The 27,043-nt window shown below is 56.2% G+C and overlaps 8 protein-coding genes across 8 annotated transcripts; 4 read left to right on the top strand and 4 right to left on the bottom strand.

The window, feature by feature from the left end:
* Positions 1-794: 794 nt before the first annotated feature.
* On the top strand, positions 795-1,099 carry GCG54_00001612 (uncharacterized protein; the record flags this gene model as incomplete). The annotated part of the gene is made up of 2 exons (XM_045401726.1): positions 795-800; positions 845-1,099. The coding sequence occupies 2 exons, from the start codon at positions 795-797 to the stop codon at positions 1,097-1,099; spliced, it is 261 nt and encodes an 86-aa protein (XP_045270455.1).
* Positions 1,100-1,210: 111 nt separating this feature from the next.
* Positions 1,211-1,791, top strand: GCG54_00001611 (uncharacterized protein; the record flags this gene model as incomplete). Its single annotated transcript, XM_045401725.1, has 3 exons — positions 1,211-1,291; positions 1,313-1,423; positions 1,543-1,791. The coding sequence occupies 3 exons, from the start codon at positions 1,211-1,213 to the stop codon at positions 1,789-1,791; spliced, it is 441 nt and encodes a 146-aa protein (XP_045270454.1).
* A 254-nt stretch (positions 1,792-2,045) lies between these two features.
* Positions 2,046-3,744, bottom strand: GCG54_00001610 (putative epoxide hydrolase; the record flags this gene model as incomplete). Its single annotated transcript, XM_045401724.1, has 3 exons — positions 2,046-3,432; positions 3,491-3,621; positions 3,679-3,744. The coding sequence occupies 3 exons, from the start codon at positions 3,742-3,744 to the stop codon at positions 2,046-2,048; spliced, it is 1,584 nt and encodes a 527-aa protein (XP_045270453.1).
* Positions 3,745-4,844: 1,100 nt separating this feature from the next.
* On the bottom strand, positions 4,845-9,466 carry GCG54_00001609 (Ubp5-interacting protein; the record flags this gene model as incomplete). Its single annotated transcript, XM_045401723.1, has 8 exons — positions 4,845-5,842; positions 5,922-6,165; positions 6,215-6,808; positions 6,864-7,583; positions 7,644-7,728; positions 8,475-9,008; positions 9,060-9,382; positions 9,446-9,466. Coding segments are annotated over 8 exons (3,519 nt in total), but the record flags the coding sequence as incomplete, so codon positions are not given.
* Positions 9,467-10,425: 959 nt separating this feature from the next.
* Positions 10,426-12,242, top strand: GCG54_00001608 (uncharacterized protein; the record flags this gene model as incomplete). The annotated part of the gene is made up of 3 exons (XM_045401722.1): positions 10,426-10,858; positions 10,908-12,097; positions 12,150-12,242. 3 exons carry the CDS (start codon positions 10,426-10,428, stop codon positions 12,240-12,242), a joined length of 1,716 nt encoding a protein of 571 aa, XP_045270451.1.
* A 522-nt stretch (positions 12,243-12,764) lies between these two features.
* Positions 12,765-14,550, bottom strand: GCG54_00001607 (Multidrug resistance protein fnx1; the record flags this gene model as incomplete). Its single annotated transcript, XM_045401721.1, has 3 exons — positions 12,765-13,075; positions 13,128-14,250; positions 14,323-14,550. 3 exons carry the CDS (start codon positions 14,548-14,550, stop codon positions 12,765-12,767), a joined length of 1,662 nt encoding a protein of 553 aa, XP_045270450.1.
* Positions 14,551-15,966: 1,416 nt separating this feature from the next.
* On the top strand, positions 15,967-18,621 carry GCG54_00001606 (uncharacterized protein; the record flags this gene model as incomplete). The annotated part of the gene is made up of 1 exon (XM_045401720.1): positions 15,967-18,621. One exon carries the CDS (start codon positions 15,967-15,969, stop codon positions 18,619-18,621), a length of 2,655 nt encoding a protein of 884 aa, XP_045270449.1.
* Positions 18,622-22,752: 4,131 nt separating this feature from the next.
* On the bottom strand, positions 22,753-25,375 carry GCG54_00001605 (uncharacterized protein; the record flags this gene model as incomplete). Its single annotated transcript, XM_045401719.1, has 2 exons — positions 22,753-24,433; positions 24,477-25,375. The coding sequence occupies 2 exons, from the start codon at positions 25,373-25,375 to the stop codon at positions 22,753-22,755; spliced, it is 2,580 nt and encodes an 859-aa protein (XP_045270448.1).
* Positions 25,376-27,043: the final 1,668 nt, after the last annotated feature.

The raw sequence follows: 27,043 nt of genomic DNA, 5'->3' as shown, positions 1-27,043 counted from the left end.
AAAGCCCTATCACTTGACAGGTTACCCTCAGGAGACCTGGCCCGTCACTCTGAAAGAGCCATTTCCAAGGAATGTCGTCAACATTTTGGCGCTCCAGCCGCCATTCCATCACTTGAGTTTGTCGTCCGTTAGAAGTCGTCAAGAAGGCTACGAATAGACAAGCAGCCCATCACGCCATGGCTCACCGCAACAGTTCGCCTCGAAGCAGCATGTCCACAGGAGGGTAGACAGGTCAGCACCTCAAGGCGCGTACTGTGAGATTTCGCCCCTCATACGTTGTCCCCTACACCACTTCCCCTATCTGGGGTCTGAAAAGAGGATTCGACGACCAGCATTACCTACTTTTTTCTCCTTCTGTGAGGCTCCCGCATCGTGGTGCTCTAATCAAGTCATCTGTCTCGACTTAACCCATCAATCACTGCTCTATACATCTAACTCTATCGTCTGTTCCATTGCGCCATTTTGCCCACGATGGCCGAAAACTCCTTTTTGAGTGCTCCTTTTCCGGACCTGATCAAGCAATGACGACTCTGCCGATGACCAACATCGAGGTTGGCCGTGTAGACAACGACACCTCGCCGCCTCCCCCCTCCCCCCCCCAAAAAAAAAAGGAAGAAAAAAGGCCACCAAATCCGCTGGAAACTACCTATAAGTTCCTTTGGTAAACCTATTGCGATGTGCAGATCATCCGTCTCCAGGTCCGCCTCTGCCAACAACCGCGCGCAGGGGAGCTCAGCTAACCGGCACTAAAGACGGTTCAAGCAAGAAAGCCTCTGGAGATTATTTCTATCGCGATGAACGTAAGTTCCATACTACGATTGGCTGATTGCCTCTTGTTGACAAGCCACTGCTCAAGCTGAGAGATATCGTGAGGGCTTGCCGCGTCTCGCAGCCTCATAGGAACACTCCGAAAACTGTGCAATATGCCGCAGGTTTGGTTGCCTCTCCCAGCGATGCCTACTCGGCAATCAAATTTGGTTGGCTGCACTGGAAGGGCATTTCTTCAAGCTGGAACATGATCCAGCAGACAACGGAGTGCCAGACCGTGATGCTCAAGTCGCGTCGTCAAGTGGAGGTGTACACAGTCGGTTTCCCTTGACTGTATCTGATACAATCTAAGAAATTGGTTCCTTGCTGCTACCCAACTACTGTATGCCCAACTCCTTATCGCCTCCATAGGAGATGCTGAACTTAACCGTGGCAAGACCAGATGTTGATCAACGATCAGGCGGTAAAGTCCCTTCACGAGGTTTGGTACCACGAATACTGCAACATAGCTAGAAATAACAAAGTAGGCGGGCACTAAAGCAAGGACGAACTGGCCTACCTTAACCACCCTTCTGACTTTGTCAATACGGTAACGGATCCATTATGGCTGGCTTTTGAAGCATGGCTCTACAAGCTCCCGAGCTTCCTCCTGGCGGTAAGCGTAACTGCGGCCCTCTTCCCTTCCCAGAGACGGCATGCCGATCCTCTCTCTCTGCTACGCAACCCATACTCGAGGACAGAAGAACGAGAAAAGAGAGAAACATCTTCTTCTAGTCTACCGCGACGATGCGCTTTCTGTTCAAGACTCTCTTCGTATGTTTCTACGCGTTCTTATTGCCGATCCCGGTGATCTTGTTCTCGCTTGTTCAAGACATGAGCAGAGCAGCTACAGTCGGGCTCCTTGCTTCATTCATGACCCTATTCAGCGCACCTATGGCTCTTCGTCCGAGTAAGGCCGACAGCATGCTTCTTGGTGTCTGCGCTTATGCGGCTGTACTCGTTGCATTACTGGCTAATGTCTGAGCATGATCAATGATGGGTGGAAAATCGCCAAAATCAGCCACATTCATGTTGTATGATGAAACTGTGGCGAGGAAAGGGATGATGTGACACAGTTCTTGTGTGAATTAAGTAAACATATTAAATATGCTCCTACGAAAATCCTTTCGTAACCGTCCCTGCCTCTATCGTGTTCATCGTCTTCATGCCCGCAGAGCTTGTATCTTGGTATCATCAAACAAAGTAAAAGCTTCAATACATAGCCGTATGTAAGCAACTTAATTGCCTGGAGAGGTGGCCACGATGGTATCAGGACTAGCCTGATCAAAATCGACCTCCACCCCTCCGCCGTCCTTCTGCGACTTGTTGGGCGTCTCCGAAGCCTCGCGAATCCTCTCAAGGCGCCACGAGGCCTCGGCCTGCGGCGTTGACGGCACATGATCGCCTGTTCCCGGTGTCTTCCCTGGCTGTTGCGCGCCTTGTGAGCCATCAGCCTGGACGCTGACCCCATGGAGCGGCGCAGTAGTCTGGTCTGAGTGTTTCAGCGTGTTGTCGATGGCGAGGAGTTCTTTCGTCAGGCCGCGGACTCCTTCAAAAATGTATTCTGGGGCGTCCCAGGCGACCAAGCCCGGTGTTACCGATGCCCGGCGCGTGTGGAGGAGTTTGTACGAGACCTTCGCCCACGCCGGACACGCGTATGAGACTGACGCCGGACGTGGCGCAACGGCTTGCGCTTCAACATCACTCGGCCCAGTGGCTGCTTCGCCGGTGAACACCGTCATTGCGATCTTGGGTTTCACAGCCAACTTCGGCGGCGCCTCCTCCTTGTGGGCAAGACAGTGAGCCCAAAACCGCAGTGCGGCCTCGGGGCCGGGAAGCCACGCTGTCTGCGTGAGAGTGACGATCTCTGTCGGCGAGAACTGCTTCTGCGCCCCGAAGACGCGGAGGACCTTGAGCACGAGCGCGAGGAGCCCAACCGGCGAGTCGCAGAGGGCGAAGGATGGTGTGTTCGGCTCGAGCATGTCTGGCGGAGGGGTCGCCGGCGACGCGGAGACACGGTCCAAGGAAGCAAAGTCCTCACGCTGGTAACCCAGCACTGGGGCGCGGAAGAACTTTGCGATGGACCACTTCATCCACTCCAGAGGCGCTGCCTGCGCAGTTGGTACCTTGATGGACGGGTTGATGAAATGGGCGCCCACGCAGCTGTTGGGGTAGTGGGCTGCCAGGTAGCTTGCGATTTTCCAGTCGATTTCTGCGGGACTTGAGGCGGCCGAAGCTGTGTTTGTCGCGACATATGTCGAGTACGAAAGTCTTGTCATGACGGTGTTGAGAACCTCCGCCGTCGCCGAAATGACGGATGCGTTACTTGGGAGCGCATCGCTGAAGCCGATACCAGGCAAAGACGGGATCACCACATGGAAAGGCTGCTTATTCTCCGGATCCTCCGGCTCCGCGAGAGGTTGAATGAGGTGTTGGAGTGAGAGATTTGTGAAGGGGAACGGGGGAATGAGAAGCAGAGGGACTGCATTGCTATGAGACGACCTGACGTGGACAAAGTGAGACCGCACGGAAGCCTCGGTGCCTGGGATGAGGACTGCTGTACGGAATTGGGGGAGTTGTGCGTTGAACAGCCTTTCTTGCTCTCGCCAGTCGTACTTTTCAAGCCTGTTTGTGTGCTCTCATCAACAACGCGTTTCTCTCAATAAATGAAGAGACAACTCACCAGTAGTCAACGAGAGGCTCGATCTGAGGCTTCGGCTCCCACCAGTCCTGCGACTTCGGCTCTGACGTCTCATGAGGCAATCTGGTGAGCTCCAACTTTTGCTTCGTGAGATCGAGGTATTTGCTTGAAACCTAAGGCGTACTGAGTCAGTCATCAAGCCCCCTCACAACTTGCTAAGAATCTCTCACATGGATGCGGTAAGGCCTAATCTCATCACCGGCCAAGACGGCGCTGTTCTCAAGAGGAGTCACCATGGTGAGCGGGCATAGCCATCGACGACCAAACTCTAATCCTTCTTTCAGTTTTCCAGAAGCAAGTAATGTAAACAAAGTCTCCCAAGAGACGGTGAGCAAAACGAAGAAATGCCGGTGAACAACAATCTGGGACGGGGCGTATTGAATAAGGGCATCAACCACGTAAGCAACCCAAAGCAATAAGTGTTACCCAACTGGGAACCAACGCCCTGCAAAGTCTCATTGATATCGCCGGGGACTTTAATAAGGTCCGGACCTTCCTCTTCTCCAAGCGAGCGCTTCCATGTTCAATATCCGTCGTGCCGTCGTCCTGGTCGAGTTGTGGCATTGTGGCTTGTCTCCTCCCTACGTGTTAGAAGGCCTCTGAGTGGTCGTGAAGGTGGGATAGCAAGTCTAGAACGGGTGCACGCCGGTGGACATGTGGCGGTGCACACGAATCCCCGTCAATATTCGGAAATGATCACCGCTTTTTGCTGTCCTTGCCAGGAACAGAGTTGCATCAACCAAGCTAAATCTTGGACGGAACTTTGGAGCTAGTGCATCTATTGGCTATGCTTCATCCATACCCCTGTTCAGTTGGGATGGTAAACTTGCCACATCAGCCACACCCTCTAAGTTTCCCATCTTTTTCAGATTGCCATCTGAGTGATTCGCGCCTGGTCTCTGTCAGTTGCAGCCTCAGAGAAGATGTGTGATAAAGGCAGTTCGGTGTATGCATTTCTCAGCAGCTTGCTCATGCCTAGGTGTGATAGTCAAACACGCGTCCTTTGCCACATCTGATCCTTCCAACGCCAATTGTAACCTGATCACAAGTCCAGTACCACCCCGGCGCTCTACCGGGCGTCTCCAGAATTCCTTCTTTCGTCGCGTTTAGTCTCGCTGCAAGTCATGCACCAACCTTCTCCTCGAAGACGAAAAGTTCGAGTGTTCGCACGTTTGGGGGCTGTCGTCCCCTCAGGTATCTCTCATTCTTCATTACATCCACAAGTCCAGTCGTTTGATGTGACATGCTCTCTGTTCCATTTTCCGCGACCATGGTTCATTTGGGTTTGGATATGTTCGATCGGTAGACGTCTTGCCTCAAAATGAAGATTCCGGCCTCAAGAAGGTCGTTGCGGAGCACCTGGTGCAGCACTTCCCGGAGCACCGCGAAGGTTCATGGCGCCGATGCGGGATACGATGTTGCTTCCCACGGCGTCTACTGCTCCTCTAGGTGAGGTCAAGCTGGGACCTTGTGGAGCTGTCTCTTGGACGCGGAACAGTTTTATTGCTGTCCCGTTCCAGATTCCAACTGTACCCTTAGATACCTGGATCTCGCTGGTGAAGACGAAACCCCAGAGGAGTGATTCGTACCAGCCCAGAGACAACTGTGACCACTCGAACGAATGAACACGAGGCGGTGTTGGGTCTACACCTACCAGCCTGATTTCCTGTATCTTTTGCAGCGTCTCTCGGTTCGCGGATTCGCCAGCAAGTGCTTGACGGGGCAGCAGGGCTGACACTTGCTGAATCACAGTGAGCATGGTATGGAGCGGGAGCTCTGGAAGCCAGCTCTCGATCCACTGCGCACTTGGCTCAAAGGCGCCGGCCTGTGATTGTCCACTGGTGGAATAGCCACCTAGACTTGTGGTGCTGTTCTGTCGGGAGAAATTGGGTACGCCAGCGGGCATCTTTCCCCTGGCTTTCTCCGACATTCCGCGGAGTTGCGTGGGAACTGCATCCTCCGCAAATTCAGCTTGGGACGATGTGACGGACGGGTTCTCGCTTGTAGTAGACTGGGCTGGCGTAGGGCGATGATCGTCTTCGTCGTCATCATCGTCATCGCTGTCGTCGTCGTCGTCCCCGATCGCGAAAGTTCCGTCTTCTTCAGGCACATCGCTGAGGGTGGGTTGCCGAGCTTGCGAAGTCGTCGGGCTGCGGAGGCTTTCAACGGAGCTTCTGACCGAACTTGGTTCCAATCCATCACCGCTGGCAGCAGCCTCTTTGCGGCGACGGTTGCGTCTCTCAATCTCCTCCTGGCCACTCTCAAGCGTAAAAGTACGCAGTGCTTCAATGCGTTTCTTATTGCGCAGGATCGAGAAGATCAACTCTGGATTCTCTGTTCGGTCGTTAGATAAACGTGGTTCTGAGGATGCGGGTGCAAAGCTGCACCCTACATCCCTAAGGCGGCAACTTACTTTGGTACTGATGCTCAACGACTGCGTTGATGGACTCCATTAGTGACCTCAGGAGGTCGTGGTTACTGTCATTTGCCAGAAGAAACGAGGGGGAAGACATGGAAGAGAACAGCTGCATTAGCTTCGATGCAGATGCCGGACTGAGTCCTTCGAGGTAAGGGGCGATGTTGTTGATCACGGCCAACAATGCTGGGTAGATAGCGTTCAGTCTGCCTTGACTCGTGGTGATGAGATTGTAGATTGACTAGCCGCAGTTAGCAGAGCTTCATTTCAAGTGCACCAGCATTGCTCACGTGGATCAAGAAGTCAGCGTATGTTCCGCTGAATCCTGGTATTCTAATGGTCAAAGGCAGACTTTCTTGTCGCCCAAAAGTGCGGTTGAGATTGGTGCCAAAATTCTTTTCCACACTCAAAGTTTGGAGCAAGAAGGCACACATCCGCACTACCCCTTGCTTGGACGGATCATTCTTGTACTCCAGAGCGTAGAAAAGGGTCAGGACGAGAAAATCCGTCAGTCGCTCTGTATCGATGATGAATGAACGGAATCGTTTGTTGCACTGCGTAATTTCCCAGAAAAGCATGATGATTTCTGGAGCAAACTTGGCCCCCGTCTGTCCGCTGGGAATATACGAGCTCTTCTCCTGGAGCGGCTGGTTGAGAATTCGCGTCATACCGTCGACGATGAACTGAAAGTCCTGGGGGCGGTGAAGTCGCCCAAGGAAATGACGATAAAAGTTCTTGGGCGTCGTGCCATCCTGCTCGGGTATTGGGTATAGCAAGAATACCAGCAGCAGTTGTAGTGTGTAAGTCACCAGAATCTGCTTCTCGTCTTTGAAGACGAGCGTGTTGTAAGGAACACGCCAGGTGGCTGGGTTATACTTTAGGGTCTGTTCCTGTCAGCGATAGTTTCGGTTTTTGGGGCCGCAAGATGCATGCACGTACAGTATTCAGCAGCGAGCAGAGAACCGACAACACGACCTGCTTGTCGGGGCATGTACAAATATGGGTCAAGGCCCGGACACCCTTTTGTGGAAGAGCGTTGGGTGACATATACATGCTCTGACTTGTCATGGTCATGAGCAAGCGGAGAATCTCGCTACGGTTGCTTTCGAACTCCTTGGTGGTAGTTACTGCGGTATTGCAGCCCACGCCACTCTGCCAGATGGCGTACGTGACTTTCGAGCGTCCATTGGGTTGTTTGGGTAAGGTGAGATCGGAAAAGAACAGCAAGTCTACGAGAGTGTCGATAAGCTCCTCGGCGAGAGGCTTGGCGTCTTCGAAGTCTTCAGGGTCGTTCCTCGGCTTGGGTGATCGCGGGCCATCCTGGGCTCCGTCGAACAGCACTTCGTTGGCAATGGCGGATTGCCTCGTCCTCTTCCGCCTAGCACCCCAAAAGAATGTTTCTTCCCATTGTTGAAGGTTATCAGCCTCGTAGATGAAGGGCAGGATGCGCGTCAGGACTCGGATACAGTTCAGAGCGTCTCGTTCGGGTGCGATCTCAGGGTCGGGGAACGAGGGATGGTGGCGCAATATGAACAGTCGAGATGTGATTGCAAGTATCAGCGTTTCTAGATTTTCAAGTGCTTTATCTCTGGTGCGACGAATATCGGCGGGAGCGAAGAGGCTGAAGATGTCCTCTGAGGATTCGGGGAGCTCCCAAAACTGTCGAAATGTGGTCAGTAGACGTTGCCTGGGAAGAAGACACGATGCAGGAGTACCTACAGAGGTCCAGTAAGGGTCATCGGCCGGAATGTGACGCTCCTCAGACAGCCTGAAGATGCCCTTCTTGAAGACGAGCTTCGAGTCGCTGGCACCCATGTTGTCACAGAGCGTTCATATCTATCAGAACGTTTCTGACGGAAGAAGCTTGGGAAGGCGACGGTTAATGGTTCCAGACCAAAGGGCGCCCGGGTGCTACGTAATGCCAAAAAGGCGGGTCGCAGCTGCAATCCGGCCAATAGACGTTGGAAAGCGGGGTAGGTGTTCCCGTATCTTGAGGTCGCATCCTTCCATTTCCTGATGCCGAGGTACGTACCTGCGCGACTGACACACGCCCAGATTCCAGGTGTTGAAGGAAGGTCCATCTCTCGTAGCATTATCTAACCTCTAAGTATAGTAGAAACTGTGAGGGGAAACCAGACAAGAGCACGACGCCCTTCTCTCCCCCGCCTCCTTTGATCGATGCTCTTTCTTACATCGATTGTGGAGTGATTGACCCAAGTTATGCACGTGTTTTGACTGATCCTCGAAGTCCTAGTCCCATTTATGACCCGCAGGTTCTGTAGATTGACGTCTATGTACAACCCTTGCTCCTCATGCGCGTCATCTTGAGAATCCGCTTGGTGGTATAGTAATCCCATTAACGGAGCTAGGCATCTCCTGAAAAGACCCTTCACGCGGTCCCGTAACGCCGTTCTCCAGGCTGGCAGAGAAACCACAGTCTAAAGCCCCAAACACTTCGAATGCATTACTCCATCGTTTGCGAAGAACCGTCATCACGCTTAGTGCATCCAGCTGCCTCCCGAAGATCTCCTGCCCCTTTCATAAAGCCACTTGTTGTTCAAGCCAACACTAGTGCGCTTGCCCGTCGAGGGGCTTGGTGTTCCGGGGTCGGGAAACAGAGAAGAGGCGGTACTGGCGCCCAGGTTGCTGTTGGTGCTCGCACCGAAGTTGGTGGACGAACTGAAAGATGACCTCCGGTTGCTGTTCAGACTAGCTGAAAACTTAGAGGGGCTGCCGTTCAGAGGAGAGGGCGAGTATGATTGTCCATTGAACGAGGACCCGAGCGCCGGGCTGCCCCGTCCAGACAGTGGAGAGCCAGAGAAGCTTCTGTTGCTCGCGGGTGAGCCAGCCAGGGACGGCGTGCGTGAGTATCTCGGCGGCGTGCTGTAGACAGCATCAGGAGTGGCTGCCGTTGCGCTGGGGGGCAGTCCAAGAAGCTTGCGCTGGGCAGGCGTGAGGGGGATGTCGGCAAGATCGTCGGCAGGACGGAACAACGGAAGCATAGCCATGCCGATGTTTACGAGAGGAAAGAGCTGGATCGCGTAGTACGCCCAGCCAAGGTACGATCGCAGAGAAGGATTGACCCTATTATCTGTTAAGAGGACGGCGAGACATTCAGGGCAAAGTCAAACATACCAGGAAGTAGGGACATATGATCGTGCGACGACCTGAGAAAGCCACAGACCGAGGAGAAAGGCAATGTTGTACGCGATCTTCCTCACGTTCTTCTCGGAGAAGGTGGTCGCATTGCGTCGTCTCGTGATCTCGTTCAGACGAGGATGTCTCCAGGTACCCGGGCTGTCAACAACAGCGGCGGTCTTCTGTGGTGTCGACCTGACGGGCGTGGTCACGGCGGACCTGCTCACGGAGGACGACATTTTGGGTGCTGTGTTGGGTATCGAGGGTATCGAAGTTGGAGTCACGAAGTCGAGGTCGATGTACGGCGTCAGGGTCAGGGCCTGTTCTGAACCACGTCAGTCATGCTTGAGATTTGCGCACCCGCCCGGGTGGGGACAACTTACCGAATCGTTTCTTTTGAAAACCTGTGGTGTGTTAGTAAGTTGTCGTTTCCGACGCTGCGCTGTCGCCAAGCGCGAGCGTGGTTCAGTGCGCCGCTTCTGTGGTCGAGTTGACGATGTTGATGGATATGGCAGATGCAGGTCGCAGTGTGTCTCGCCAGAAATGGCTGGCAGAAAAACAATGCACCAGCCACACGGGCCACAGCAACCGGCAGAAAGCGGTCAGTCGCACTCTGGCTAGGTAAAGTGGGTACCTGCCTTCAGCTGCGAGCTTCCCGACGTGGGGCGGGTGGCGCTCAGATTCCACAGGCGCCGGCACGGAGCTGTTGAAGGAACCCGCAGGCACTTTAGACCAGGTACGTACCTGTTTTAGCTGCGGAAAGGCGTGGAAGTTCCCCCAAACCCCGGGAATTGGCAGGCCGCGGATTGCGTACTTAGTTGTATGGGTAAGTAAAACCCCCAGCCACGTATCGTGGGGACTGACGGTCCCACAGGGAGCTCTGGAATAACTGCTGAATGGCCCGTCTTTTGCCTGCGATCGATGTACCGCACCTGGTCTGCTTGAGCCACAAATACCTGCACAGGGGGTAAAACTTTGGCCTGATACCGCAGTAGGTAGCAACACCACAGGGCAAGCAGAGCGCCTCACGGTCCCTGAAGTACCTACCCGACCTTACCTTGGGGCCTTGAGGGTCCTTCCCGTGCAGCTCACCCAGGAACCTCTGTGGAAAGTCAGCCCAGCACAGCCGGGGGGTATGTCAGGATCCCCGCCGAGAACTGCCAGCGCAGCCCACCTCACACGACGAAACCTCCGAGCTCGAGCTCCGGCACTGCCTCATGCTTTTTCCTCTTGTTAAACCCTCCGAGCTTTCCATGCCGGCCACGTAAAGCAATCGGTCAACTTGCTCCCTCTTCCGAACCCATCCATTCCGCACTACCGACACCGGCGACTCGAGTCTGACTTCACGATCCCGCCGCCCACCATGGGGTTCTTTGACAACGTCATGCTCCAGATGGACGAGGGCGTTTCCGGTTTCTTCGGACAATGGAACAACTACACCACCGCCATTGTCACCCTGCTCGTTGTCATCGTTTCCTATCGAATTGCATCTAGCCAAGACCCCGATACCCATCCTATGCTCCTCGCCCGTCAGGCCCAGGGCTCACCAGTTCGACAAAAAGGAGAATCGCCCGTCTATCGATCCCACTCCTCCCCTCATGGCATGCCCCTGAACAGCGGACTCAACGTCAAGGACCCCGGTGCTTCCAAATGGTCGAGAGGACGCGACGGAGATCTCAGGGATATATGGAGAAAGGTTGTGGCTGGCGCAACTGGCGATGATGGCAAGGGTGTCATGGGAAAGGGCAGACTGCTGACAGTCTTGGGCTCCGAGAACGTTATTGAGCACAAGTTGGGTGAGTTTTATAGGCATTCATATCCACTGTTGGTTCTGACAATCATCAGAGGACATCACTCGGCAGATTAACCTCATCGGACAGCACATCCACGAGCAAGGTGGTATCCGCGTTGCCATTTACTTGCCAAACTCTATTGAGGTCCTGGTTGCCCTGTTTGCCTGCAGCTTCTATCCCAATCTCACGGCCATTCTGATTCCGTTCGACGTGTCCACGGAAGAGCTCACCATGATGCTCCGTCGATCTGCCGCAGACACTGTCATCACGGCTCCCGGCGCGTTCCCTTTTGAACCTGTCGTCAAGGCGTATCCCTCCCTGCGCCAGCTGATCTGGGTTGTTGATGAGGGAAGCAGCCACATGGACTGGAACGAGGTGCCCGAGGGTACTGGTGGCAGTGTCAATGTCGCGACTTGGCAAGACATCATTCGCGACGCCCCTGCTGAAGCTGGAAGAGAATTGCCTGCTCCGAACAAGGAGGATGAACCCAGGGAGGTCATTACCTTCTGGCAGACGAAGCCCGGCACCATGGAAGAGATGGTTCGTTTCACTCAGGCCAACTTGGTTTCCGGAGTTGCTGGTCAGCTTGCTGCGGTTCCCTCAACCCAGCGCCTCAGCCCTTCTGACCTGTTCCTTGCGGCCGACTCTTTGACAAACACCCACACCCTCATCTTGACACTCGCGGCTTTATACTGCAACTCCTCTGTTGCCTTCAACTCGGTTGCTGGACGCTCACCTGACTTGGTTCTCGCCACCCAAGGAGTGGCCCCCACAGTGCTTGTGGCCACGCCAGAGACTCTGTTGAGGACACACCAGGAGGCTACTAACCGCTTGACATCTGCCATCGCTAAGGTTGCTCATTGGGCCCAATCCCGCTCTTTGACAGAAAGTGGCGTGATGCCCGTTGCCTCTGCGGCCTCCCGATTCAACAGCTCATCGCGGCCGGCAATTGGAACCACGCCGGGCAAGTTGCGTCTCGTTTACGTTGCTGACAGAGCTGGCGCTGATTCCCCGCCTCTGTCTTCTCGGATTCTCTCTGACCTTCGTGTCTTCTTGGGCGCCAGGATCATTTACGCTCTTGCGGCCCCAAAGGTTGCTGGCTCCGTTGCGCAGACTGGCTACTACGACTACAGAGTTCATGACGATGAGCGGTCGCACTTCGGTGCGCCTGTCACGAGTACGGAGATTCTGCTGAGAGACACGGAGAAGTACAAGAATGCGGACTCGGATTATAAGGGAGAGGTGAGGAAACCATTGCATTGACGCTGCTGGATATAGCTAACAACCGTCGCAGATCATAGTTAGAGGCCCTTGCGTTGCAGGCAATGAGGCTTGTATAAAGATTGCAGGCCAGATTCGGGACGACAACACCCTGGCATACGCCTGAGATGTGTACTTATCTCACTCAGCTGAGCCATGAAGGATGGATTAGAGGCAACGGCCGGCTCCTTCCCCAAGTGTAGTTTCAGATGACCTGCTCCTTTAGAATATAGTTTTGCAAATCTGTATGGTCATCGCGTTGTGCCACTTCCAAAGCAAGGCTGTCTCATTCGAGCAGTACCCTTCGAGTTTGCTAGCTACGCCAGCGGGCTGCCGCCCGAGACTGACACACATGCGTGCCGTTCATCAAGCAGGGTTTCCCAGTCTCTAGGCGACGACACTAATGCGTCCAGTTGAACTACAAATGTAGATCACATTCATCAAAAGTCAGGACGTGCAGGCTCGACGATGAAGGTATTTTGATTATTCAAAGCTAATGACTCCAACTGGCGATGAGCCTTCCGTGTCTATATCCTTACGTTGCCTAACTCTATTTTGACTGTATCAAATTTATGTCACAAAATCGGGTTTATTTCTTCGCCGGCTCCGTGATTGCACATTTCATGAGTACCTCCTAATGATCGACTTCTCAACGTCTTTCCAAGGTTGCGTGGAGGACGTGCTGCCGCATCAACGAAATGCAGACGAGAGCCACAAGTGACATGCCCAGCATCGTGTACCAGACGCTCTGGAAGGCCTCCATGAAGGAGTCGGTGACGCCGGGCTGCCAGCCAGGGGGCAGGTGCTTGAGCTCGTCGAGATCGTCTCTGATGCGTCCGATGATCTCGGCTGCGTTGGGATAGTCGCCGAAGCGTTCCCACAGACGGCTCTTGAGCACGTTTTGGTAGACGGCGGAGCCGATGGTGATGCCGACGGTGCCACCGAGACTGCGGGCCAGATCTGAGGTTTGTTAGTATTGAGAGATGCTGAAATACGGTTGGGATAAGCTCACACGTTGCCGAGGTGATGACGGCTTGCTGGGAGTGATCGACTGCGGAGATGCACCCGAGCAGCGTGATGGTCAGCATGGCGCCGTAGCCGCCGCCCGCGAAGAAGAAGACGAGGTAGTTGACCCAGGCGGGCGTGTGCTCGTCGAACTGCGTGAGGATGACGATGCCGGTGTTGAAGATGACCAGGGCGCAGATGCCCGGGACGACGTACTTGCCGGTCTTCTTCATGATGTAGCCCGCGCCGATGGACATGATGGACACGCCGAGCGGGGACGTCAGGATGCGCAGGCCGGCGTCCGTGGCCGAGAGCCCGGTGACCTGCAGGTACAGGGGCACGTAGAAGAGGGCCATCATCATGACCATGGTGCAGAGCAGGTTGGTCAGGCACGCGGAGAGGATGGTGCGGTTGGCGAGCAGGCGGACGGGGATGATGGGCTGCTTGACCTTTGTCTCCCAGAAGAGGAACGCGCCGAAAGCCAGGAAGGAGAGCGGGATGGTTGTAAGGGGCAGGGGGTGTACCCAGGGCACGAGGTTGCCGCCCGCGTTCAGCCCGAGGAGCAGCAGCACGAGGAAGGATATCGTGAGGAAGACGCCGCCAAAGTCGATTCTCGCGAGGTAGGACTTGTCCGATGCCTTGGGGGGCACCTTGACCAGGACAGCCACAAGGACGGCCGACACCAGGACCGGCGGGACCTGGACCAGGAAAGCGAGCCGCCAGCCCCAGGCCGTGTGGTCGTTGATGAGGCCGCCAAACACGCCGCCGAGCATGGCGCCCGAGCCGTAGGCGATGTTGCCGATGCCCTGGAAGATGCCGCGCCTCCTCAGCGGGATGAGGTCGGAGCCGAGGAAGGTCGAGATGGACATGAGCCCGCCGCCGCCGATGCCGGCCACGACGCGGCCGAAGATGATGGCGGACTGCGTCTGCGCGAGGCCGCAGATGAGGTTCCCGGCGGCGAAGAAGATGTTGCTGAAGACCAGGCCCGGGCCGCGGCCGAAGATGTCGGTCAGGCGGCCGGAGATGGGCTGGCAGGCGGCATTGGAGATGAGGTAGGCTGTCGCGAGCCAGCTGAGGAGGCTCAGGGACTTGAACTCGCTTGAGATGGGCCCGGAGAGGGTTGCGATGATCTACGGGGATGGCTTTGTCAGACTGCCTGCTGCTGCAGAACCCACAACGTGGAAGTGTGGTGAACGACTCACGGTGCTATCGATGGCGCCAAGAAACACGCCAAAGTACGAGGTTCCCAAGATGAGAGCCAGACGGCCGTTGGAGACGGTCTCGGCGATGACGGTGGTCTCTTCATCGTTGGCGGCGGCGGCTGTAGCAGCAATACCGCGAACGCCGCTGTCACCATTGAGCAGAGGCGTCGTCTCCGAAGACTGCGCGCCATTGGCCGCTCGCCGCGGCTGTTCCTCGTCCACCGGCATGTTTACGGCTCCTACTTTAATCTCACTCACAAAAACTCCCTTTTGACGAGTGAGTGAAACGGAGGAGGAAAGTTTGTCGGCCGGGATTGTTAATGACGCCTTTCGGCTGATCTACGGGGCCCCGGGCACTAACAGACACGGACGGACGCATAAGGTAAAACGTTATGTAAGACTATCTCCCCCAAGTTTCCCGTCGGAAAACGGAATGTCGTCGATTAAAGGTCGTTCGCAGCGCGCCGGCCCGGTTGCGAGACTGACTAATTACTGCAAGGCCAATGGGTAAGAGAACTGCCGCCTGGCCCCCATTGATAGATCATTGAAGCACCTGTGGACGGCTATTCTGCAGCGAGGATTCCTGTTGCAACTGCAGCTCTGCCGAAGCTCGGCAACCCCCAGCTTCTGCGCCCCGGCCATCTTGCCCGCAACGGGTAATGGCGTCGCTGGTTGCCCATGAGGCAATCTGGTGCCGCGTGCACCCATCACGGCCTGCTCAAGCAAAGAGTTTCCCCGGAAGGAAGTTTGCAAGATAAGCGCGCCGTTTGGCATGTCTTCAGCGGGGTGCCAGCCTTCAGGAAAGGGAAAGACGGCCGCGAGCTTATTGGAAACTAATCCCCGGGTGTTGCGTATGCCTTCTTATCTTACCCACCAGCGACGGAACCTCGCAATCACGTCACTGCCGATGTCGGTGTCGTTAGCGGCCTCCTTCACTGACTTATTTACCGCGCGGGCCTGTCTTGGGGCCTTTAGACGTTGTGCATCTCGCGGGATGCATTTCTCAGATTTCGGTGAGACTGAGAAAGACATGATGAGAATATCGACGACAGATCGAAAAAAGACGCAGGGCGATTGATCGGGAAGTGGGAGGAGAATGAGCATGCCGGACGGGATCGATACATCCGAGCGACACGACGACTACGAGTGAACGTTTGCCGAATTCAGCACCAGGTATGAGGTATTGTTCATTCAACGTTTTTCAGTCTCTTATGATGTCTCATCTTCGACGTCATGTATCCATCAAAATCCAAAAGATTGTCGGTTAGAAATGTATTTTCCATTTCCCCTTTGCAAACTGAGGACAAAAGGTGCATTGCACAGTGAGATTCCACTGAGGCCAAAATGGCCTCAGACGTTGCCTGAGGACCCAGGCGGGCGCAGCAAGCACCAACAAAGCCATCCAGGTGGGAAATCTCCTAACGAGGCCAAAATGTTTGGAGCCCGTGTTACTCAGACCGAAAACTCATCCGGCAAGCGACAATGGCCTCATTTGGACTTGGTGGAAGAAGCGGCCCACGGGCTTATAAGAGCTTCATGAGATGGCCATCCCTTCACTCGAACACATCTCACAGGAGCATCAGCACCACCGTCTCATTCAGACAGCGGCAGCCTTCACCACTTCACAAATCCTCATCAACCAAAATGGCGTCCTCCGATGTGCTGTCGCAGACCCTCTTCACCATCACGAACGTGAAGCTCGACCAGCTCCACAAGCAAAAGCGAGCCTATGAGCAGTCCAAGCAGGCTCTCTTGGAAGATGCGGCCCTCGAGACGGACCACCGCAAGCGGGCAAAGCTGCTCGTAGAAAGGGCGGAGAGCCTTCCTTTCATGTCACAGATCGCCGACAGTCGCCTGATCTCCATCGCCAACCTCAAGCGCTTCGTGGACCAGGCCGAGTTCGACCCCTGCATATCGGCGGACTTCGTGCGCGGGTACGAGAACGCCGTGCGGCAGAGCCTCGACGTGGAATCGACAAAGTATCGCTTCGCGGAGCTGTACGGGAAGCTGGTGAACGAGTGGGTGTCTGATGGCAAGTCGGACGACCAGGGCTCGGAGGCGAGCTTCGTTCCGGTCGGACGGGAGGAGATGCACCAGCAGCGGGCGACGTGGGAGGACTACGTTTTCAAGGCGAAGAAGACGGACGAGGCCGCCATCACCGAGTACCTGGAGCAGCTGTTCTGCGAGTCGTCAAAGGACGTCCGTCGCGCGTTTGTTCACTTGAAGGAGGACATCGAGAAGTTCCAGGAGTCGTGGGATGAGAAGACGACGCACTTTGACGAGGACTCGCTGGGTAACACCATCCGCGGGCTCCTCCGGACTGACACCCTCACCGACCAAAAGAGGACGATCCTGAACGACTTCCTCAACAATAAGGTCGTTCTGCGCGAAATCGCAGACGTCCTCAACATGCGGATGCAGACCCGGCGAGAGTGGGCGTGGGACGGCGACAGCATCATCGACCAGCGACGACAGCTCAACGGACGGTACCGGTTCTTCCCCGACGAAGACCTCCTGCAGTCCATCTTCATCCACCACGTCGGGATGCAGTGGGCCGTCAGGATGCGAGCCCTCCTCGTCCGGTTCATGGGAGAGCACGGCGTCGAGAAGGCCGCGGCCAGGCGCATGAGCAAGGAGGAAGTCCGTCGGCGGCGGTACTTCCTCAGGACGACGAACGTCGACGACAGCGGGTCCGTGGAGAAGAAGCTCGCGGGCCACTTCCACGACGAGATCTTCCTCGACCAGCTGCCGGCTTCCGCGGAGGAGAAGAGGGGCGGGTACAGCTCCAGCAACGACCGTCTCGAGGAGGAGGAGGACACCCGGAAATCGCACACGGCCGTGGTCCAGAACCTCCTGCACCTCATCCAGTCCGAGATCATCATCCACCAGCGCTTCGGCAGCGACATCACCGTCATCCGGTCCGACCTGAAATGGTTCGGCCCCAGCGTGCCGCACTCATCCATCTTCGCCATCCTGCGGTTCTTCGGCGTGCGTGACGACTGGATCTCCCTCTTCCAGCGCATCCTCGAGTGCCCTTTGCGCTTCGCGCAAGATCCCCCCGGCACCCCGGCGCAGATCCGCAAGAGAGGCACGCCCTTGAGCACGCCCCTGGCGGACTTCATCGCCGAGACGATGCTCTTCTGCATGGACTTCGCCGTCAACCAGAACGGCGACGGCTGCCGGCTCTACCGCCTCCACGACGACATGTGGCTCTGGGGCGGCCAGGAGACGTGCGCGCGCGCGTGGAGGACGATGAGCGAGTTCGTGGAGATGATGGGGCTGGAGTTCAACGAGGACAAGACGGGCAGCGTGCACATCAGGACGGCGGGAGCGGAAGCGACGGCGGCAGCCAAGAGCGATCACGTAAAGGGGCTTCCCAAGGGGGACGTCGTGTGGGGATTCCTCCAGCTCGACCCGGCGTCCGGGCGCTTCGTCATCGATCAGCGCAAGATTGACGCGCACACTGACGAGCTCCGCCTGCAGCTGGAGGCGTGCGGCAGCGTCTTCGACTGGATCCAGGCGTGGAACATTTACGGCGCGCGCTTCTTCGGGACCAACTGCGGCCAGCTCGCCAACTGCTACTCCCGCGCGCACGTGGACAGCATGCTCGCGACGTTCCACCGCATACAACGCCGGCTGTTTGGCGAGGACGACGGCGGCGGCGACGACAGCGACGAGAACCAGGTCGGCGGGGGCAGCGCCGGGGCGAGGCTCAAGCGGATGGTAGGCGAGAGGTTTGGCATTACGGACATCCCTGACGGGTATCTGTATTTCCCCGTCTCGCTTGGTGGCCTGGGGTTGAAGAACCCCTTCGTGCCCCTCTACCTCATCCGCGAGGCCGTGGCGGAGGACCCTTACGAGATCATGGACAAGTTCCTCGAGGAGGAGGAGGCAGAGTACCGTGCGCACAAGGCGCGGTACGAGGACATGGACGCGGTGGACAGGGGCTCGTGGTGGCACAACGACGACTTCACGGACCTCAGGGACGAGCCGTTCATGAGCTTCGAGGAGTTCACGCGACACCGGCGGCGCACGTCGGCGAGCCTGGGCCGGGTACTGGACAGGCTGCGGCAGCTACCGGAGGCCAAGGGGATCGAGCTGGCGGGCGACGTGGAGGCGGCGCTGGGGTCGACGCCGGCGGGCTGGTACGGGCTCGGCGGGTACGAGCAGTGGATCTGCGGGCTCTACGCGAAGGACATGATCGCGAGGTTCGGCAGTCTCGTGATTGTAGACAAGGGGCTGCTGCCCACGGGGCTGTTGGACATGTTGAGGCAGAGCCGGTTCAAGTGGCGCGGCTGAAGGGAAGACGATAATGATGCGGAATTTAGGCGCGAGGGGCATGTCCTTGCTGATGGACGACGGAGGTCATGGACCAGGAGAGGACGTCTGAAGCATCGAGGTCCCTGTCGGAGTGTACAACAGCTTAATTTAGGGTTTGGATAGGGGACCTCCATGTTCGGTGTGTATCCGTACACCGCTGTATCATCAATAAAGAAAAGCCGCGACTCAAGCCTGCCCAATCCCCCCTGATTGCCCTGACTCTGTTGATGGCTGTGAGGTTGATTGCAAAGAGGCGAAGAAACGTCGAGCCTCGATCCCCGTCCTCCGATCCCTGAGCACGCGGGACTTGACAACTCCCAATACCCCGCCAAGGAGAACCCAGGGTCCTCGGCTCGCGTTGCCTTTACACCGACGAACCCGATCGTGTGCCCTTATCCATTAGCTTCATGGCCTTCAATTCTTCCGTTGGCGATGGTGGATATGTGCGTGCTTTTTTCTTTCTGCTCGCTCCGGCAGGCTAACTAGCACATACCTTAAACCATGTTCTGGCCGCTAGATAGACAGCTGCAAGAGGCCAGGCATCACAGGATGTTGGGCGTGTGCGTTATTCTTCAGACTCCGGGCGGCCGACGGACCAAGATGGAAACTCGGCAAGGTGCAGCGGCTACGTCAGGTTGGTTGACGTGTGTTTGGTATGCACCACCACCTCTTGAGTGAGAGACATTCGCTTCCTCACCGGCTGTCGTCATAACTGCCGGGGAGAGGAGCGAGGGCAGAGTAGAGTGTTGATCGAAATTCTCACCACCTTTAAATTCGATTCTCAAATCCGCAATGACCTCAGAGGGTGAGAGACATATGCGATCACCCTGGATGACCACATCACCGCCGCCCATCACGGAGATGAAGGAACCAAACAACGACGAACAACAACTCAAATCCCCGAGAGGAAGCCCGTCAGACTCGCCGGGTGACCCCCACGCGCCGTCATCTCACTGTCTCGCCATCGTCCATAGCCCATGGTCCTTCTGTCTCTCGTCGCCGACTAATTTGCACAAGTCAAACAACTCCCGCAGCTGAAGGACCCCGAACCCGCTATCTTGACATGCTGCTGCTGCACGGTAAAGTGGCATGCACCGAGCAGGACACTCACGACGTCGTTGCGTCCGCCTTACTCCGTCGTTCTCCGGGCCATCGCACAGACAAAGCAGCCACGGAAATGGGGGAGGGGGAGCAGATGCTACGCTACCTACCACACACACACACACACACACACACAAACACACCCCGGTCGACAACGGCGACAAGAACAGACACCGGCATGATTAGAGTAGTCCGCAGGAGGTACGGGACCCCAGGAGAGGGAAGGGAAGGGGAGAGCCAGCCATGCCATATGCGCGTCTAGGTTATTAGTTCGCAGGCGGGAATGATGGATCTCGCCACCGCCTCGACTTCCCCTGCTCTGGCTTTGCCTGTCTGTCTGTCTGTCTGTCTGTCAGTCTGTCTGTCAGTCTGTCTGTCAGTCTGTCTGTCAGTCTGTCTGTCAGTGTCTGTTCTGTCAACTCATCCCCCTGTCCCCTGTCCTGTCCTCGCTTTAACCTCCCATCGGCATCCTCCACTCTTTAGCAAACCCCCTGCATCCCTACCGCAGCCGTACCCATCCCCTCTGCGTCCCATGTCCTCTCTGCCCTTCCTCTACTATGCAGTATCCTTTTTTATTTTTCCCCTCTCCCTCTTCCTCAACCATCACCTTCTTGTTGTCCACTCTCCTGCCACCACACAGAGCCCCTGCCAAACCCATGCTTCGCCAGATCGAAGACCACAAACGCCCGTCCAGTCCCGCGTCCGGCTCTCCAATCACGTCTCCCCCTCCCGCAACCACCCTGGCTCCTTGGCCCGAACGTTCCCTTATCACCCCCACATGGGAACTTTTTTGGCTCGAGTGGGCTCTTCAAGGCATCCCCTGTCCTGCCCTTCTTCCCCAGCCCGTATGAGCCCCTGATCCCTGACTCTGCCCTCCCCTGCTGTGCTTTGTACCTCTGGTACTTGGTCCTGCTGTTGTGTGGTGTTGCTCGCCAGCCGGTCTGGATACCTTACCCCGTGCGCATCGATACGTCAAACTCCTCGATCCGTCCATCCCTGGGCGCCCTGTGTCTTGCTGCTCGTCCGGCTGTTCACCACGCAGTACACTCTCTCTCTGCTCTGCTCGACATCTTCAGACTTGCAGCGGTACTTCCGCCCCTCTCCGAGATACGTCGTACCAGCGGATGTCTGTCTGCGCTGTCCCCTCGAAACCCAGTTCCAGTTCCAGACCCGGGACCCTTTCAACATCGATCAACACCGCGCCGCGCTCTTAGCGTTGCAAATCATATACAGAAAGAAACTCAAAAACGCTTAAAGGAAAATGCCCATCTCCTGCCTCGGTCTGTTGCAACCGAGCCCGGTGCAAGGATCACATAAGGCAAGGAGCCGAGAGAGAGAAATAACAGGGTCCAGCCCATTTTTACATGAGAGCGCGAGCAAGCAGGCAGGCAAGCAATACGGGAAACCACCACTCTATTCATATCCCATTATCTCGCCGCGATATATCCAGCGTATAGTACCCGTATTTCCACGTCGCATATCCGAAAGCTCGTGCCTCCGGATGGGAAAACCAAGTTTCCTACCGCGCACTATACATCACGTCACATCAACCACACCGAACTCCATCAATATTCTTTGGCGCTCCCCTTTGCTCGCCAAAAATAAGATATGTCTCCTTCCGGCGGCGCCGTACGTACAGAGCGTATGTAATCAACGAGATACAAAGATAGCTAGACCGTCCTAAGTACTACTAGACACCAGACCAGACCCCTGTCCGCAGACACATGGGCGATGGATCGCGCCCACATGCGCCTCCCGCTCCCACAAACGGCGCTTGGAGCGATTGCGACTGGACAAGACCGCCTGTGGAGTCGAGCCGGGGTGAGGGGCGGCGGCGGCGGCGTACTGCGAAGAGCGGGAGGCAAATCAGCCACCGAACCCTCTTTCCACCGTCTCTCCTCTGATTGAGTGAGTGACTGACTGCTGACTTGTGCTGCTGCTGGTGGTGGTGGTGGTGGTTGCTGGGCGGTGCACTTCACGCAACTCACCTGTGATTTCCCTCCCCTCCCCCTCCTCCCCCTCATGTCCTCTACTGCTTCACCCCTCACCCCTCACCTCACTCTCACCACACCCTCCACCTCCTCCATCCCCTCTATCCTCCAATGTCCTCCACTCACACACCCCCAGGAAAAGCGAGCCTCGCAGCTTACTTAGCCTAGCCCAAACGCGATGAGACGCTGTACAAGAGAGAAAGGCCCAGAGTTCCGGCAAGTTGCGACTGACTATCCGCTTGCACTCCGCTGAGAGAGCGAGAGAGAGAGACCCTGAAAGGCCGATCCTGATCCGCTCTGCTCTTTGGCCGCTGCCCGCTGTTCGGTAGACGAAGCAACCGCCGCAACGCAGGTACCGTTCATCACGACTCGGCAGCACACGAGCACGCCATCACAACTACTATGCAGTATGTCCAAGCTTGATCGGACATTGTCCAGACGGAAATCAATTGTCCAGATGAAAAAGCTTTGCTCATTAATTTCTAGTCGTTCTAGCCTGAACTCTCTTCTGAGCCTTGTCTCCCTGACGAAGAAGCCCGGGCCGAGGCTTCTTTTTCACATCATTAATGAACACTGAAAGTATGATATAAGCTTACACTAGCGGGTACTGTGTAATCAAGATCGCGTGTCGGTCCAGGGTTTTGTGTAGTGTGCGGCCTTTCATCGTGCTTTGTATTTTTGCGCTGAGGCTCTCTTCCTCCCTCAATCCCTCCAACCCTACTTACGCCTGATCGTAAATATGCATAATGTTTAGTAGTTACTATTGTACAGTTACAGGTAGATTTCCACCCAACCCCCTTTCTCATCATGTCGTGACCAGCCCAGCTTGTCGCCGAGTAAACCAAGTGCGTAAAACCAAACATCGCGCGCTCTCCGGACCGCCTCAACCGCGCGCTTGACTCGCGTAACAACCCAGGAGTCCCAGTAAAAACGAAAATATCCTTCCCCTGTTTTCCTTTTTTTTTTTTCCCCTTGTTGCATGGCGTCTCCCCTTGTTCCCTACTCGCACAAGCCACGCTCAAAACATGATCCACTCCACTTCCACGCCGGGTCCCCCGATGCACCTCGTCCAGTTGAACGGACCTCGGCGCATCGCTTCGAGCTTGACCGCCGCGGGGCTGCGCGGCTCGTTCTTCTCCCACTCGCCGGCCCAGAGCTTCTCGAGCACGTCCAGCGCCGCGAGGTTGTTCATGTAACCCGAGCGGGCCATGATGTCGCGGCACTTGCTCCGGACAATGTTTTGTTGCAGCTCGTTGACGCACTCGCTGCCCGCGACGAACAGGGGCCAGAGGAGGAACTTCTCGGCCTGGCTGCCGGCCTCCAGGCTCGTCGCGTAGTAGACCACTTGGGAGACGAGGTTCTGGAAGTTGCTGTGCGTCGAGGGGACGTTGGGCGAGGCCAGACGCTCCGTGTAGAGCAGGGCAGCGTAGCGGAACGCCTCGGACAGATGGCCGAGGTCGCGGACCTGTGCAGAGGTTGCGGGGCCGGGGAGAGAAGCGTGAACGCGAGCCGAGTCAAACTCCCAGCTTTGGAGGGCAACGCGGGCCTCCTTCCATTCCCGCCAGAAGTTGTTGCGGTGGTCGTCGTAGGCGACGGGAGAGCAGATGAACTCATCGTCATCCAGCGTTGAGCCGAAGCCATTGCCGTCAAAACGGTGGCTAGGCATGTTGTACATGTCTCCCAATTGATGGTGCTGGAGACTGTTAAGGCTTCCCTTGTAGGCGTGGCCCAGGGGCGAGCCAAGCGGCGACTGAGACCGCGATGGCACGTTACGAGAGAGAGTGCTCTGAACCGCGCGGTGCTGGGAAAGCAGGTTAAGCCTGCCGAGCCTGCTGATGGTCTTGAAGAGCTCGCGGTCGCAGCCGACCATGTTCTCAGCGCCAGGAGGTAGGAGCTGGGCATCGGGCATGACACCGTAGAAAGTAGTGTTGAGCTGAGCCTCGCGGTCGTTGATGCTCGCCGAGATGGCGTCAAAGTAGGTGAAGATAGCCTCCATCCACGCGGAGTCGCGGGAAGGAGCCAGGTTCTGCGAACGCCTCATGGAGAGAATCTTCTTGACGCCGGCGAACTGGGTATGGAACTTGGCAATGCCAGACTCCACCATACGGTAGTGGCAGAGCAGTAGGATAGTTGCCAAAACCGAGTCATGACTCGACTTGGCCGGGTCGTTCAGTTGCTGGTTGAGCAAGTGAACGGCCAGGTTCCGGTGCTGGTACTCTTCTGACAGAGACTGGTCATCAGGCTGAGCATCCGCCATTGAATCAGCAGCGGATTTCTCAGCCATGAGCTTCTCGGAAAGCTCCCGTGTGTCCTGGCCGAGACTGAGCCTGCGCTTCATGCGCAAGTTGCATGCCGACAGGGCGCAGATGGCGTGTTGTAAGCTTTGGCTGTTCGAGGCGAGCTGCAGAATGTGCTCGCGGTAAGGGTTGCTGGGGCCGTCAATGAAGACCATTGACGGGCACATGATGTTCTTGTAGTAGTCCATGAAGAATGGCATCTTGGAAATGAGGTCCGAGTTGACGTGAACGGCTTGGGGCTCAAACATGGTGGGCCATTGAGCCGATGCCTGGTGGTCTGAATGCCGCGGCGACATCTCTTCGGGAGGAGGCGAGGTCCATACGTTGCTGTTCGAGTTGCAGCTTGTGCTGTACGCATCCATCTCGGGAACGCCTAAAGCCGTCACGTCAGCGAGCTTGATCCTATAGCAGAGCCGGACAGGCCGTCTCACTTAGAGTGTCACACTCCCGCATCAGTTTCTGACTCAACTGGCTCTCGAAGTTGTCCATATGCGACGTGAGGCTCGAACTCGGTTCGGACGGTGCGTACACGAGGCTTGGGCAAGACGTGGGGGCTCGCTGATCAATGAGAATGGCGGAGATAGGGCTCTGCGGAACTGGCGAGCCATGCGTGCTGTAACCGTCGTACATGACAGTAGGGCTGTGAAGAAAGGGAATGTCGTCTCTCGGATACGAGTGGCTGATGGGTGACATGTAGTCGGCGTCGCTCACGGACTCCAGTGAAGAAGACAGAGCGCTCGAGATGGGAATCGGGCCCAGATGAGCTCCCAGCTTGCGGTAGTTGGGTCCATCAGTTGGTATACTGCTGGAATATGAAAGGTTGCCCCAATGGCTTGCTGCAATAGACGAAGATTGCTCGGGATGTGACATGGAGAGGAAGTCGTAGCTGTGAGGGTAGGGGGTGGTTGGGGTGGTGACGATGTGCTCTGGTGAGAACCCACCATTGTCGCGTGAATTCCTTCGAGACATGTTGTCAACGTCGGCCCAGCCAGCGGAGGTGGCGGTTGAGTTAGCACGGGTGCGGACTGGGGACTTCTTTGCGACTCCGGCCACGGGTGGCGCTTTCGCGATGGGAAGGGACAAGCCGCGCAGCTTGCCTCTGCTGGCGACACCAACGCCCCATGTCAGTTGGGTCTTGTAGCCGGAGCACTCGTTGCCAATCTCGAGACATTGTGAGCAGTAGGGCCGTCTGCGATCACACTTTACGTTCCTCTTGGAGCATGTGAAGCAGTCGTCAGCGGCACCTCCGGCGGGAGCGCGTCTTCTCCTCTTGCGAACAGAGGCGACGGCAGCAGCAGCTTCCTTGGCTTGCGCCGTTGATTGTTGAGTTATGGGAGCGGTCATCTTGTCAGGTTTTGTAACGAGTGAACTGTCAAAGATGTTGGTGGCGCATATGCGAGGTCGAGTGCCGGTCAAGGTGGAAGTGGAAGCGGAAGCAGGCAGATCCGAACGTCCAAGACTCCGTGTGATTTGGGTGAATAGGATTTAATGCGGAAAGATGAGTTCTACTTCGGGCACAAGCAGAAGGTAAAAGTAGGTAGACTGATGAAGTCGAGAGACACGGCGATACCTCGAGAAAGGTATGGCTTGGGGAAGAGGAGTGTATAAATGTATCGAGCTGTGTTGAGCGTGCTTGCTGGCAGCCACCGATTACATGGATGAGAGATTGGCTGGAGATATACAGGCGGCGAACATGGATCATGAACCTCACCAAGCAACTCGTCCGGGGGAGGGATGTAGGAATTGTACAAGCAGTATGAAAGTACATCATGTGCGTAGACGGGGGGCCAGGAGGCAACTTGAGAGCAGTGACGGGGGTGGGGGGGGAGGCAGAGGGGGAGACCGGGGGCGGCGACGTCGACCGAAGGAGAGAAACCTACGTGAAGGCGAGCCGGGTTGGGTGGGTGTGTGAGAAGTGTAGCTTCTCGGGGTGTGTGTGCCTCGCCTCTGGGTTCCTGGCCGTTCTCTCGATCTTAGTGGACGGGGGAATAGAGAGCTCGAGAGACACAACTAAGAGTGGTAGGCAAGGCTAAAGATGAACAGAGAGTTGAGAGAGCGAGTGAGAAGAGAGAGTGGGAGGGTGAAGACGAGCAGATCAGCGGGTCCGTTGCCAGATGCCTGAGTGACAGGGATTCCCTGACAAGACGGAGTCCCCATGTCATTGCAGGTACAAAGTCCAGGGTTCCAGGTACCTTGCTTTGCCTGGCTTGCCCGCGATTTTAGGTTGTTCTGGTCAAGATGTGGCCAGTCGATGCGACAGGGGCCCTGGTCATCGAGTCTTTGGAGGGGGTCGCATGCCTCTACCATTTTCCTTACTCCAAGATTCAGTTGTGAGGTGCGCTGCTGCTTGACGACGTTGGAGAAGAGGAGGGCAAATGCGGAGAAGTTGGCTAGGAAGACGATTCCGGATCTAAGAGTATTAGCAAAGACGAGACTGCCTCTCAAGACGGCCAGGCAATAGACTATGAGGAGCCTAGTTCTCGGCTCGATGCACGTCCGACTCAGTGCGGTTATACAATATCCGGTCTCCGCCGCTGGGATATATAAAAAAAAAAAATCATGACTGATGACATGCGATGAACGGAGATTCAACCCGGTCGCCGCAACGGGATCCGTAGCACGGGAAGCCAGCGAGATAAGACGTGATAGAGGATTGCGGGGGGGAGGAGGAGACGAGACGGAGAATGATCAATGCACCCGCCAGTAGAGACGAGGATAAGACGTCCATTTGGCGGCGCTTGCGATCCCTGTCACGACGAACTCGTATTCACGGTACCTGAGAAAGCTCCCAACCCGCTTTGCCAGCCCGGATATCTGACAGAATACCAAGCGAACAGACGAAAGGCTGGCAGTAGATCCGGTGGGACTCCTGATCGCGGATCGTTGCGGATGTTCAAGATGTGATGATTCCGAGTAATCAGCGTCGATGGTCTTCTAGTCCCAGCTAATAAACCGTGCTCGTGGCCAGTGTCGGTCGACGAAGAGGAATAGCCAGAAACCTCTCGAGACATG

Source organism: Colletotrichum gloeosporioides (assembly GCF_011800055.1).
Source record: "Colletotrichum gloeosporioides strain Lc1 chromosome Unknown consensus_7, whole genome shotgun sequence".
NCBI lineage: Eukaryota > Fungi > Ascomycota > Sordariomycetes > Glomerellales > Glomerellaceae > Colletotrichum > Colletotrichum gloeosporioides.
The sequence above is the reverse complement of the archived record's forward strand: the minus strand, read 5'-3'. Positions and strand labels throughout refer to the sequence as shown.